The 15,839-nt window shown below is 43.1% G+C and overlaps 1 protein-coding gene across 1 annotated transcript in view; it reads right to left on the reverse strand.

The window, feature by feature from the left end:
* Window positions 1-15,839, reverse strand: part of C1H12orf75 (chromosome 1 C12orf75 homolog) — a 43,807-nt gene that overhangs the window by 22,873 nt on the left and 5,095 nt on the right. Inside the window, exon 2 of the mRNA XM_027392513.2 lies at window positions 6,635-6,659. Within this exon, the coding sequence (XP_027248314.1) occupies window positions 6,635-6,659 (25 nt within the window). The remainder of the gene's footprint in view (window positions 1-6,634; window positions 6,660-15,839) is intronic.

Here is a 15,839-nt window from a genome sequence, read left to right on the forward strand (position 1 = left end):
TTTATAGGGGATTTATTAGAATGACTAATCCACAAAGTCCAAGAATCCAGTAGTTGCTCAGTCCATGAGGCTGGATCTTCCCATTTCAAATTCAGCAAAACTCTCTCACAACTGTGTCCTCCAGTTTTGAGTTTTAGTTAATTCCAGATGTACCCAAGTTGACAACCAAGAATAGCCATCACACAGAACAACTTTAATTTTTTTGTGTGTTCATGGGTATGAGTATATTTGCTCATGGGTGCACATGAAGAGACCAGACACTGACATTAAGATGTTCTCTTCAAGCATGAGGACCTGAATTTAAACCCCCAGGACCCATGTAAAAACCTAGACACAGGTCTGTGTCTGTAACTTCAGCACTGGGGAGAGGGAACAGGCAGATCCCAAGAGCTTGCTGGCCAGCCAGCAAGCATAGCAAAACAGTGAGACCCTGTCTCCAGACAGAAAGGCAGACACCAATGGCAGAGGACATCTGACATCTTGCTCGAAGTTCTGTGTGTATATATGAGTGTGTGTACTCATGCACTCACATATTATGCACCACACAGACACATACACACACAAAGACACACAAATAGACAGACAGACAGACAGACAGACAGACAGACAGACAGACACACACACACACACACACACACACACACACACACACACACCAGGCACAAAACACAAGTTAAGATTGGATGTTCATAATTTCATTTTTAGGGCTGCTTGTCAATGTATTTTCTGGATATTTTTCTCTATATTCACTACCTTTGTGGAAATAAAAGAGCTTTGTCAAAAAAAGAATCTTAATGAAATTTCACTTTCTAAGTTTTAAGTGAAAGAATTTGAATTATCTTGTTTAAATCTGAAGGCTATGATTTTCTATTTGTTTTCAAAGGCAAACATTAAATTTAACTTATTTAATAGTGTCTTCTCTGAAACATATTTTTATAATTCTTAATCTTTAAAAATCAAGATTTTGGGGCAAGGACAAGAGAGGGTAACAGGAGGTGAATATGATCAAAATATATCATACACAAATATGAAAGTATCATGAGGAAACATTACTATACATAATTAATATATGTGTAATATATTAGTATTATTACTAATATTAGTAATAATTATATATTATATATTATATAATTAGTCTTTTTAAAATATGAAAAGTGACAGACATTGGAAACAAATCATCCTAAGGCTCAAAACACCACCAAATTTCATTTGAGAAATCACTACTCTCCCAGCCTTGGCCTTGTGGTTAGATGAGGCTATATGATTGGCTCCCAAACTCAAGCACATGACCTGGCCTGACCATTGAAAATTCCACATTCTCCTGGCCCTGATGGGGGAATGTCCTTCTGTATATATGTTTCTCTTATTGGATGATGAATAAAAGACTGATTGGCCAGTAGCCAGGCAGGAAAATAGGTGGGGCTACCAGATGAGGAGAAGGCTGGGGAGAGGAGGAGGGAGAAACCACCAGAGAGACGCCATGCTGCAAAAGAAGTAACATGCTGGATTATGAGTAAGGCACAGCCTCGGGGCAAATACAAAGACTAATAGAAATGGATTAATAATTAAGAGAGAGCTAGCCAACAAGAAGCCTAAACCATCAGACAAACAGTTTAATAATTAATATAGTATCCATGTGTTTATTTGGGGCAGAACAGCTGTGGAACCAGATGGGACAAAAACCTCCAGCTACATGGCCCGACTCAGAACAGCAGTGCCCTTGCTATGGGGGAGGATAAATTCTGGGGGTGAGGTTTTGGGTCTCAGATGAAACTAAAGGAAAGCCAGGTGGTAGTGACGCACACCTTTAATCCCAGCACTTGGGAAACAGAGGCAGGCCAATCTCACTGAGTTCGTGGCCAGCCTAGTCTACAAAGGCAGTTCCAGGACAGCCAGAGCTGTTACACTGAGAAACCCTATCTGGAAAAACCAAAACTAAAGGAAAGCATACTGTTCCCACAGGGTTGCTAAGTTATCAGGGCACGAATGGCCATCTCCCCTGGCCTGGGAAAAGCTGCCTAGGGAGAGCAGCTGCCTGGGTCTGACCGCCTGGATCCAGCTGTGACTGAAGCCTTTACACCAACTCATGCCACTGGATTCCTTTGTTTGCTTGTTTTGACCATGTTTGAGCTGGACTTCTGCCATGGCCAACCAAAATATCCCAACACAACCTATTAGATACTTCACCAAAATAAGAGGGAGAGAAAAAAAAAACATTTTATTTTTGCAAGTGCATGAATTAGAAATATTTTGTTCTCTGTCACTGCACCATGATTTAAAGAGAGCCAGTAAAGAGCTTACCCCATAAGCAGGTCTGGATGCCTTCACACAGGCTGTCACAGCTCTGAGATTTACATTTTAATTCCTCAAGCCTGTCCTAGGACCTACTTCTATCAATTACTCTCTCCCTCGGCATAGACAACCCCCAGCCCCAACTGCCACAGCCTTTCTTACTCTAGCCTAGAGGTCTACACATCTCCCGCACGTTAGGCAAGGATCAGTCAGAGACTTCCATATCAAAAAACACACATGACCACAATGAAACACCAACAAAACCTGCGTTTAACTGTTTCTGTGTTAACTGTTCATGGTAGTCAGCACAGCTGATGTCTTTTTCTTTAAAATATTTTTCTGTGGCTTCCAGATTTTCCTGATCTTCTTGCTTTCTGCTCTGGTTTTGGTGGCACTGAGATTGGAGCTCCATGCGTGTTATTGCTCTTCATGCAAGCATTCTACCACGAAGCTACAGGAGCCACGGCTCAACCTGCTAGGTACTTCTTTGTTTGTTTTTAAAGTGGGCTCTCACAAAGTTACCCACGCTGGCCTTGAACATGCCATCTTTTTGCCTCAGCCTGTCAAGTTGCTAGGATTACAGGTCCGAAATATCAATTTTGGACCTGCTATTTCTTCTGCAGTAGAAATATGTGTTTTTAAAGTGTTTCTCCTTTCAATTTGACTCAGTTATTACTCGCTCCACTCAGCTGAAACCACCATCCCAAGGGGATGGATATGGTAATGGCCACAGCCAACTAGTCCCCTTCTTTTACCAGTCCTTTTGACCTCTTTAGAGCAACCACCATGGCATCCTTGGCTCAGGTCAGACACTGTTCCTTCTCTTTCTTCTTCATTCAGTCATCCAACACATGGGCTGTCTCGAATGCACAGGATCAACCACGAAACCCCTCTCCTTCCCACAGGCCCCACTTGCTTGCTTCCCTCTGTGGCTCCAACTTTATAACCCCTCTTCCTTCTTCCCCATGTCATACAACCCCAGGAGTTAGCACCCTAGACCACAGACATAATCATTTAATCCCTCCAATTTAATACTTCCAGTGGCTCTTAAAACATTCATAAACGTAGCCTAATTACTGGCTTGTTAGGGAAGCCCCTTCACAGGCTGTTCCCAAACCGTCGGCCCCGTCTTACACCTCTCCCATCCAGACAAGAAGCTCCAGAACTAGAATGGCCAGACTCTGTGACCCTGAACCCTTTTTTCATGCTCTTCCCTCTACACAGGCTCTCCTTTCTCCCTCTTCTCACCCAGAAAGTCCCACCCCAACATACATTCTATCTTCATTAAGAACCCTAATCACTGTATTTTGCTCACCGGTAGACAGTGATCTACTGAAGTACCTTGTGGGGATATCTTGCTTGTACAAATAAAGCCTGTCTGAAGATCAGAAGATGGAGTTTGCCACTAGCTAACTAACCATAGAAGTCAAAAAGTCTGTAAAGACAGACAAGAAGTGAGATGGCCTGGGGTAGAGAGGATATAAGCAGGAAGAAACAGGAACTAACTCTCTTTTCCACTAATGAGGAAAGCTAATGAGGTAAAGGTGGCTTTGGCTTGCTCCTTCTTCTCTCTGATCTCAGCGTTTTCCACTGTATCTGACTCTAGGATTTTATTATTTAGACCAATTATGAACTTCTTTTATTCTGTAGACCAGGCTGGCCTCAAACTCACAGAGATCCACCTGCCTCTGCCTCCTGAGTACTGGGATTAAAGGCCAGCCTGGTCTGCAGAGGGAGTTCCAGGACAGGCTCCAAAACAATACAGAGAAACCCTGTCTCAAAAAACCAAACAAACAAACAAACAAACAACAAAAAAAAAAAAACCTCCACTTACAGTACCTTTTGTTATATGATGGATTCTTGCACACAGAAAACAGACAACTGAGCAGGAAAAGTAAAAGATATTGAGAACTAGAAGCCTCCCCTAAAGCCAGACTTCTAGAACATTTTCTATTTGATGCCCCTTTATGCCTAAGAAATTGTCACATGACTCCAGCTATATTGGAACATAAAACAGGCATGCAAAATTTACTGATAATAAAATTTAAAGAAATTTTATTTTTAAAGTTCATTTACTTTTCCCACATATTAAAGAAGTTGGCTCACTAATGAAATGGGTGTTCATATTCATTTTTATCTAAAGCATCAAATCTTGGGTCAACAAGGAGGCTCATCGAGGAAAGCACTTGCAGACAAACATGATGACCTGAGTTTAAACCCCTCACTGATATGCAGTGAGAGAACCGGCTACTACACATTGTCCTCTGACTGCCACATGGACATCACGGTATGCATGCGTGTGCACACACATGCACACAAATAAATAAACATAATAAGAACGTTTTGTAAAAAAATAATTACATTGTGGTTGGATATCTGACACTGCAGGACATCTACCATCCTCTACAGTTTTCAGTTTATCATATTTTATTTTATAATAATAAACGCCACTTAAATGGCCACTTCATTTAATACCCAGTATACAAGGGCAGAAATGTATTTAGAGTCATTTCAGAAACCACTGGAAACTCAAGCACTATGCCGGAAATTTGAAGCAAGTGATTACTGCTTCTTTTGTGCCCCAAAAGTCCCATATGAAATGGCTATTTAATTCCCAGAAATCTTTAAAACGCCACTCCAGTCTTCTCTGAATTCTGCTTTGTAATTAAAAAAAAAAAGTTTGACTCTATTTTAATATTGGATCACTGACAGTTTTCAAGTATCACCCCTCCCCCTCCAGCCTGATTCCGCACAAGCTGTGCAAAAGCCTAGAGACTTCCTCCCGGAACCATCAGGAAGGTCAAACCCAGTCTCTGTGTAGGATCTCTCACCCTAACCATCCCCAGCCATAATACAAACCAATGCATGCCCATCCCTCACCCAGTCTAAGTGGTCACTTTGTGTGCAACCCTGTTCTCCCTAGAAAGCCTCACCAAAGAAACACCAAACCTTTGCTTGACATTGCACGGCTCCATCATCTAACTAATTTGGGACAGGAAGATAATCCCAACCTCCATGGTTTCAGTTTGAATGTGTGGTGTCCCCCACAGGTTCATGTGTTTGCACACTTGGGCCCTAACTGGGGATGCTGTTTGGGAAAGCTGTGAAATTTTCAGGTGTAGCCACCCTGGAGAAAGTGGTTGTCCTGGGGGTGGGCCCCACTTCCTATTCTCTCTGCTTCCTGAGTGCTGACCAGCCAGTATCCTGTCCCTGTGGCCTGCCTTCCCTGCCTGCTGCCATGTCTTCCCTTCTGAGTGAGGCAGACTGTGTCCCTCTGGAACTGAGTCAAAGTCACCCTTTCTCCCTTGAATTGTTTGTCAGGATATTTTATCACAACAGAAATCAAAGCAGGACAGCACTGTAACTGGAAACCCCCGAGACAGTAAGCTCCCAGACTGGCCTTGTTAGATCTAGATTACAGATATAATTCAGTAGAATGCGGAGGAGGAGTGCAATGGAAACACTGACCACATTCCTGAGCTTGGGAAACCTCACATAGAGATGCCTGATGATCAAGTCCTACAGCCTAAAGATCAGTTCAGCACAGATTACACAAAAGGACATATTGATCCAGTTTCCATGGTTATAACAAAATATCTGAGATCAGGTAACCTTCAAATAATAGAAATATGTTTGGGTTGTGGTTCTGGAGGCTGTGAAGTCCAAGAGCACAATGTGGCATATGCTTGGCTTCTGCTAGGGACATGGTGAGACAAACAAAAACACACTTGATTGGTCTTTCTTCCCCTTCTTAGAAACTCACTAATGTCAAGAAGGGGACTCCAACCTTCATGACCCCATGAGCCCCTAATTACCTCCTAGATGCTTCAAGTCTTCACCGAGGAAACTGTGGGTTGACTTTCCAACACATGAACTTCAGGAGGACCCCTCAAGCTGCAGAAAATGACTGTGCAATTCCCCTGGTATCTAGGAATATCTAGCTATTTCCATCAACACAAGTGAGTATTCACATGAATAAACCGCTCCAGCTTTCCTTCCTGGATAGCTCTGACACAGCAGAGTCCCAGGATGTCATGTTGAGCTCTCATCACCACTAGTTGCTAACTCAAGTCTCTGCACAGGTTGGGACGGAAGGACATACATACTCTTTCTTATTAACATGTTAAGTTAGAATGCCAGGATAACTGAAGGGCTAACACAAAAAGTCACAAATAGCAACATCCTTCAAATCACACCTAGCTGTCAAATGATTTCTACAAGTGCACAGCACAGAAAATGTCCTGTGTCTTTTCAGCTATACCTAGACTCCTAAAGGTCAGAATTATGAAAAACAGCCTTTCTCGGGGACAGGGATTATAATACCAAAACATCAAGTACTTACGCATCTTTAATTGCTCCTGTTGGACCTAGTGGGGAGAAGAAAAAGATTTGCTTTAGTATAATAGAATTTCTACAAATTAAGCCCAAAACCTAAATGGACTGAAGAGTACGTGCGTGCGTGTATTTGGAGACAAGGTCTCTCACTGTGCAGCTCTGGGCCTGGAACTCTCCATACAGACAAGGTTGTCTTCCAATTCACAGAGATCATCCAGATCACCTGCCTCTGCCCTCCACCCTAAGTACTGAGATTGGTGTGTGCCACCACACCTGGCCCAAAAACACTTTTTAAATAATGTTTTAAAAAAAATAATAAACTCTCCATCCGATTCACCTTGCAGGCTGGTGTCGACTTTGAACTACTGCAGTCATACAACACACTAATCATGGAACAAAATGAAGGTGATAGATGCAATGAATTTAGCCTGGTCCCAAGACAGGAGGAAGTGCTTTGATGCTGCTCTCACAAACCTAGCTCCTCCCACTTCCCACCCACAGACCAAACACAGCTCAAGGCTCTCTGGGCCCTGAACCCACCTTCATCTGAAGACTCACTTGGAGCTGGTTCCTGCCCTTACTAGCTAAGACATTACATCATCCTACAACACCTGAAACCTCACTTTCCCTCTTAAATCGAACAAGGCAAAAAGACTGTCATTTTCAAAGGAGATGAAAATGAGCTGCACCAGTCACAGCATCCCAAAGAAAGGAAGGTAGAGGTGAAAAAAAAAAAAAAAAAACATGGAAGAGACACTGAATGCCATGCAACTAGACAGGGCTGAAACAAGTTCTGTGTCTTCCATAGAGGTGTGTGTGTGTGTGTGTGTGTGTGTGTGTGTGTGTGTGTGTGTATACATGTTGTGTACACGTGTGTGTATACACACAAGGGGGGAGGAAAAGGGGACAGACAGACAGACAGAGAAGCAGGCAGAGACACTATGGAATTTAAAATCCTTTAAACCACCACCCTAAAATTAAAAAATAAAACAATAAAAAATTACCAGTGACAGGGATATTTTGACTGTATATAAATAAGTAATAAACAATCAGTGCCTCAGACTTGCACAATTTCAAGTTCAAACAAGCAGAGGATGTAGAAGAAAGACTAAAAAAATAAGGACCGTCTTAGTTTTATTCATGGGAAGGGGAGAGAGTGGTTTCCTGGTCCTTGGATGGTAGGGAGGGGACAGCTGGAGGTGTGAGAAACTGTGACTCTCAGAGTCTTCTTACAAAGAAAACACGAGTCCACAGTTGCTGAAGAGACCTGGGACAATCACAGATGGGCGGAGCATTGGAAGTTGCTGGCTGCATCTCAGGGATAGAGCAGGGCAGACTCAGCATAGACCTGGAAGGCAACATTCTGACCCAAGTCGTGTCCATGTCCCTTCTCAATGTGTCTAACAGTCACTAAATCATTATGCTCCAGTGTCGAGTGACTGGGGACACCCTGGACAGGCAGAACAGCTTAGAGGGAGTCAAAGGCAGGAGCATGTGTGGACCAAGCATTTTGTTCTGTTTTGTTTTAACCACAGCATGTCGTGTAATCAGTGCGTCTTCAATCAGCCACCAGGACCTCCACCTGCTTCACCTTGATTGCACCAGGCCCTGGGTGCCATTAGAGCTCTCCCGGCTGGGCTCACTGCCCTGAACTCACAGTAGGCTCAGTGGCAATGAGTGGTGTCACCTTCCAAAAGGAGGTCCTCATCCCTTTTCTTCTCTAAGATGTGCCTTACTGGAAGAGGCAGCTTGTGTTTAGTGACTGGCTGGGGTGAGGGGAATTTCAGGCAGGATTGTAAAGTGCACCTCATTTTCAGAAGGGGAAGAAATCAAACATCTGAGAAGCCAAGTAGCAACCAAATAGGGAGAAAGTGACTCCACACAGGCTTCTTTTCTGTGGTTTTTTCTTAAGATAATTGTATAGTGTTTTAAAAAATCCTGCGACAAAATTATCAGAGTACACAGGTACACGAAATGAGACATTTAAACTCACCTTATCCTGGAAAAGTGTCAGACCATAAAACGATGAAAAATACAAGTGGCTAGCTACCCTGTAACATTTTAGTCATGCTTTGCTTAATTGCAATAAATCAGATCAAGATTTCTAATCTAATTTATATGAAAATGCTTTGATAAAAATCATTCAGATAGTGGGGAAAAAACAGTTGTTTTAAACTGTGTCTGCAAGTCATTTGATTTATAATTTACTCAACAAATATTTGGAGCAGTGCATCAACTTCTCCATGGCCCCAGGTATCCCTCATCATCCCCAGAGATCCTTTATACATCATGAATCTCTGTTAGAACAACTCCATTTTTGGCCAGACTGCCTCTTCCCTATTTAAACATAGCATTTGTGAGTTGATGTCATCAGCCTTGGAAGAAACAAAGGATGGCAGAGGGACTGAAGATATATATATATATATATATATATATATATATATATATATGGCTTAGAGATTAAGACCACTTGTTACAGGATGACACCAACTGGCAATCTAAGCAATAGTGGAGAGGCCACCTTAAATACCCTTCCTTGATAATGAGATTAATGACTACCTTATATGCCATCCTAGAGCCTTCATCCAGTGGCTGATGAAAGCAGAGGCAGACACCCACAGCTAAACCCTGAACTGAACTGGAACCCAGTTGCAGAGAGGGAGGAGTGATGAACAATGGGGTCAAGACCAGGCTGGAGAAACCCACAGAAACAGCTGACCTGAACAAGGGGGAACTCATGGACCCCAGACTGATGGTTGAGAGGCCAGCATGTGATTGATCCAGACCCCCTGAACATGGGTGTCAGTGAGGAGACCTCAGAAATCTATGGGGCGTCGGGTAGTAAACCAGTATTTATCCCTGGCACACAAATGGACTTTGGGAGCCCATTCCAAATGGAGGGATGCTCTCTTAGTCTGGACACATGGGGAGGGCCTAAACCCTGCATGGGATTATATGACAGACTTTGGAGATCTTCATGGAGGGCCTCACCCTCCCTGGGAAACAGAGGGGGGACGGGAGAGTTGGTAGGGGCGGGGGAGGAGGGGAGGGAGAGGGAGCTGGGATTGACATGTGAAGCAAGCTTGTTACTAATTTTAAAAAATTAAATTAGAAAAAAAAAAAAAGACCATTTGTTACTCTTGTAGAGGACCCAGGTTCTATCACCTGCGTCCACATTCTGGTTCACCAGCACCCCTAACTTCAGTTCCAGGGAGTATGATACCGCCTGACCTCACAGGGCACAGGTAAGCACATAGTAAACACACATACATTCACACATACACCTGACTGCTAATTAAAGCTTGCTTTAAATTTGGCTGTAAACTGTGGCAATGGTCTTATTCTCAGCCGGTGGGATTAACATTTTCTGGAGGCCCCCAGTGAGATTCAGACCACCACCCAAATTCTAAAGCTGGGCCCTCACTCGGGGAAAGCAGGGGCGGAGGGGCCACTTCAGGAAGCATACTCTTTCCAAGGCTGCCATCTCTTCAGTTCTCAGTAATAACTACTCGTGTCTCTAGTAAATGACCAGATGGAAAGAAAAAAGGTTAAGTTTTGCAAGTTTTGAAGGCCTAGGAAAATATTTTAAAATGTATAAAGGTTTGAGGATGTGAAAGCTTAACTTCTGAGGGTCTCAGAAAATGACTTAAGATGTATAAATGCAAGTTGTAAAGGTATAAGAAGGTGATTAAAGGTATATGAAGATGGGAAGTGTTTCATATTTCTTTCCCCCTTTCTATGCTATTGTTACACTAAGATTTCAAAAGTTCATAGTTGTAACATCGATCAATGGAGTTCTGATAAGCTGGCAGAGCACTGAATACTTACTGTTTAGTCACAGCTCAAGATTTTAAATTCTCTTTGGTTGTCTTCAGAGAGACTTAAGGTGTCTCTCATCGGGTACCATTAAGCTGATGGTTATTAGATTCCAATGTAAACAGGGACCCATCACAGAGTCAAGGATTTGACTCAGGATATATCAAGGAAGGAAACGGGAGAGCCAAGGTTATATTTTAAGTTTTAATTAATATGCCTAAGAGATCCAAGAAACAAAAATGCCTCTGATCTGTAAGTTCCTTGCCCAAGGACAGATAGTTCCTGAAATTCCGGAAGCTATTGTTTATGGGAGATAACAGGCTATGTGTTTTCACTCCCCTAGACAAGTTTGTTTGACCCATCTTCGGCCAGAGCCTATCAATCTCGCCAGTATTTAATTAAAGTTTGCTTCAAATTTGGCTTTAAACTGAGGTAGTGATCTTATTCTTAACTGGTGGGATTAACACCAGCATCACCAAATTAATTAGTTAATTAATGACTTCACTTTTAGATAGAAACTCATGGGAAAATTCATACTTAGAGGGACTACATTCACTGTGGCATGTCTCACATTCCAGGGACACAAACAAGGTCAGCTAGATGCAAGACATCACATTAGCCTGGTGGCTGGAAGACACATACATTATCTTCCTTCCAACAGGCAGATGCCCCTCTGAGGTTCCTCCATACAGAGTGAGTCAGGCTACCCATAATGCTCTTAGTATTGTTCAAATTCACACACTTGTTAATATGAGAGGTTCCTCACACTAATCAAGAGAATCTTTGTCTTCCCTCTACTCCACTATGAAGCACTGGGCAGCAAAACCAGACCACATGCATGCCAGGCAGGAGCACTGCCACTTAGCCACACCCCAGCCCAAGAGGTCTACCACTGAGCCACACCCAGCCCAAGAGATCTACCACTGAGCCACACCCCAGCCCAAGAAGTCTACCACTGAGCCACACCCAAACCCTTATCTGTTCTAAGAAAATAGCATACATTTATCTTCACATTAGAAAAAAATCTATTACAGCCTCACAAACCTTAGCGTATAAACCATCAGAAACCTAAATACATTGGTACTTTTGGGAAATGATAGATATGCAGAACTTCTATGTTTTCTAAAAGAAAAATCCAGCTGAGAACTGTGTAATCTACAGAAAAATAAGCCTTCTCTTAATATTAACACTTTTTTTTTTTTTACCTCTGGTCTCTCTGACCAGCAATAGTACTAAATCTAGATCATATTTTCAATTTGGCCAAAGGAAATAAAGCAACAGCTGACATTAGTTCAAAAACGATGACTTTTGGTTTGTTCTTTTTTTTTTCAAAGAATCCGATAAAAACAACACAGATTCATAAGCTATATTTCTTCCAATAATGAAGAGAACATTTCAGGTCAATGTGTCCTAGAAATAGACAATTATGTCGATGAGTGTAGATGCTCTCACAGAAAAACTCCTTGTCTCTAGACTGTCCTTCTTAAACACTTTAACATGATTAAAAAAGAAAGAAAGGAAGAAAGAAAGAAAGAAAGAAAGAAAGAAAGAAACAAAGAAACAAAGAAAGAAAGAAAGATAAACAAAGGCAGGGCTGGGGGGATAGTTTAGTGAGTAAGAGAGCTTGCTGCAGATCCATGTGGACCTGAGTTCAAATCCCCAGCACCACACAAAAGCAGAACATGGCCATTCGAGATAGTGACCCTAGCACTGGGGAGTGGAAACAGGTGGATCCTGGCAGCTTTCTGGACATCCAGTCTAATCTAGATGACAAGCTTCACATTCCCTGAGAGACTCACTCAGACAAGGTAGAGAATGAGAGAGCAGGATATTTGGTGTCTTTCTCAAGCCCCACGAGTGAGCACATACACACACACACACACACACACACACACACACACACACACACACACACACAGGCAGCCAGATAAAGTTAAAAAAAAAAATGACATTTGTCTGCTGTAACATAACTTCATCCGTGGCCATCTGTAGAAAGTCCCTCATGGTGGAATTGACTAACCCTGACTAACCTGACATGGCCACAGTGTCACCTCTGACATGGTAGCCATGTCCCTCTTCATTCCTGCCATCTCTGATGTGTTTATATCCAAGAGCATGTAGACCTCTCATCCCTCCTACCTTGGTCTCCCAGTGGGCAACGCCTCTTCCTGTTGCCCGAACAGCCTTACTTTCCTGCTCACCTCTCTCTTCCTCCACCCACATCTGCAGCCCTCTGCAGCCAGTCTTCTGGAAACACACACATCCTGTGGCTCACTCTCCTTACTGTCACTGTGAATGACTTTCCCTATAGAACACTAACAAGTGCATTGGGCACTGTCAATGGAGGAGGCAGTGTTTTTAAGCATTAACAAAGACTTGGTTATTACTTCCCAGTATTAGAAGTGAGGAAACTATAGCACAGATAGCTTAAACAGGTTGGCCAAGGTCACAGCAGAAGGACAGCAAAAGCAGGGCTCCTTTGGGCTCTAAAACCCACTCTCTAAGTTCTGAGGAAGCCTCGGTGCTTCTCCATCCCCACACCATCCCAACCATTCTATTTCTGTCCAATCACCAAAATAGGTGGACCATCTAAGCCAGCTTCTCACTGCCCAAACATGTCCCCCAAGACCACTTCTTCTGTCTCCAGGACATGCCCTCCAGTTAAAGGTGGGACTCAGCAGTAAAACTCCCGCCTAACATGCAGGAAGCCCTGGGTTTGACTTCTGAACCCCTAGACCCCTAGAAAGGCAAGAGACAAAGGCTGCCCTTCCTTCTGTACTCTATTTATTCACATTTTACAGATCCTCCAAAACCCATCAGGCTCTGCTCTTTGCTAGCAGGCTTTCCTAACCGTTCATGGTTTCAGCTCATTTTTCCAATTACTTCATCAGTCACAGTGCGCTCACACAATTTAAAACTTCATTTTCCATCTTATTTGTTTCCCAAACATACGCATTCATTCAAATAAATATTTTTAGAAAGCTAAAAAAACTCCACTGAAAGTTCTGAGGTTGAAGAACTTGGACAGATTGGCTGCACGAGGGTAAGGAGATCCATGCAAAAGCCAGGCACAAAAACACATACCTGCAATCCCAGTATTTGTGGGGAAGCAGAAGCCGGGTTCTTGGAAGCCAGGAAAAAAGTGTCTTAAAAAGTAAAGTGTAAGCCAGGTGCACACCTTTAATCCCAGTTCTAGGGAGTCAGAGGCAGGAGGATGTCTGTGAGTTCGAGGCCAGCCTGGTCTACAAATCGAGTTCCAAGACAGCCAGGACTGTTACACAGAGAAACCCTGTCTCAGGAAGGAGGGAGTAGAGTAAGGTATAAATCAGACCACCATACATGTACACGTACATACACACACAGACACACACAGACACACAGACACACACACACACACACACACACACACACACACACACACACACACACAAACTGATTGACTGATTGATTGATTGACTGATTGATTGGTTAAAATACAATTATTTAAGTTTAGAGATTGGTCTAGAAGCCAAGGACACTGCTATGAATAAAATATACGGGCTCTCAGGACGATGTCCCATGGGGGAGGGAAACAAACAACACAAGAAATGACAAAACAGCAGCTCTCCAGCAAAATGTGCTTCAAAGAGAAACAGAGCAGCTGCTTGCTGAGCAGAAAGATGTGCTGATGGCTTTGCTAGCATTAGGCAGGAGGAGAGAGTAAGGCAAGATATAAATGAACACGTTAACGACATCATCAAAGTCTTCTACCATTTCCCACCAGGCATGGGCTAAAGCTAAGCACCAGCAGCCCTGCTTCAACACTATCAAACCATCCACTGTTGCCAATCAGGGCTGGACCTTTGTGGTTACATTAAAGGAATACAATTACTTAGCTAATTGAGGACAATGAAATAGCTAATCTAAATAATTGGACCCCAAAGCATTATATTAACTCCAGGTACACTGATAAAATGAGGTAATTGCTAAGCTCCTCCCCTTCTAATTACTCTTATATAAAAATCAGAAGCATTGTGACAATAAACCACCCACAAAATTACAGCCAGATGGTTGCCCATTACCGATCTCTGGTAAAAATTACCACTAACTAGTTCAAACATCATATGCCAAATATGCTAAAGTATCTACCCAGTAGGTAAACAATTGGTCTGCACTGAACTGGGACATTGCACATATCTGGGAATGCTGGGACTTTTTTCATGTGCAGGTGTGTGTGCATGTATATACACATGTATTTGCATGTTCGTATGTGTATGGGTGCACATGCATGTGGAAGCCCATAGTTGATAGTCTTCTTCAATCTCTCTCCACCTTATTCAGTGAGGCTAGTCATCTTGCCTGTAACCACAGCTCTAGGGGGCCAGCTTGCCTGTAACACCAGCATTGTGGGAGCCAGTTTGCCTGTAACCCCAGTTTTGGGGGAACAGTTTGCGTGTATCCCCAGCATTGTGGGGGGCAGCTTGCCTGTTACTCCAACATCGTGGGGGCAGCTTGCCTGTAACCCCAGTATGGTGGGGGGCTGTATACAGAGGCAGAAGGTGCATTGGGGTTTCCAGGCCAAAATAATGAGCCCCAGGTTCAGTGAGAAACACTGACTTAAACAGTGAAGTGGAGAGTAACAGGAAAAGATGGGAGAATCACTGACTGGAGTCACACCCACCTGTAACGATAACTCTTTCTGCCAAGCCGCTGGAGTCCCACCACCCCGTGAGCGCCCAAAATAACAAACAGGGACTTATATTAGGTACAATGCTGCCGACCAATGACTAGGATTTCTTACTTGCTAGCTCAGTCCTAATTATCAACCATAACTACTAATCTATATATTTATAATGACTTATCTTATCGAGGATGCCAGCAGGATGTGTCCTCGTCCCAAGATCACATAGAGACTCCAGAGAAGAGAGGAGAAGGAAGAAAGCGATTTCCTGCTTGTCCCTGCTTATATTCGGAGTCTGCCTACTATGTCACTTTCTGCCTGGAGCCCAAGACTTCTCTTTACTACATTTCCCAGAATCCTCCTCAACTGCTAGACCCGCCTAACTTGCTTCTCTATTGGCTAATAGTACTTTATTTATCAACCAATAAGACAAACATATACACAGAAGGACGTCCCCCATCACCCACCCAGCACTTATGTGGGTTCAGTTCTCACACCCACATGGCAAATGCTCTAACTACTAGGCTATCTCCCCAGGTTCCCACTGGAACTTTCAAGGGACTTTTCTGACACACAAAAAGGGAAATTCTGGTTTATATTCCTAAGACTCACTTAATAGTGTACACCTACATGTCTTGTGTATGTGAGTGGATGCCCTCCTGAGTACAGGCATGCATGTGCATGTGGGGGTCGGATGTCAACCTCAGGCGGTTCCCCCAGCTCAGGGACCATGTAT

This window comes from Cricetulus griseus (genome assembly GCF_003668045.3).
Source record: "Cricetulus griseus strain 17A/GY chromosome 1 unlocalized genomic scaffold, alternate assembly CriGri-PICRH-1.0 chr1_0, whole genome shotgun sequence".
Classification (NCBI taxonomy): Eukaryota; Metazoa; Chordata; class Mammalia; order Rodentia; family Cricetidae; genus Cricetulus; species Cricetulus griseus.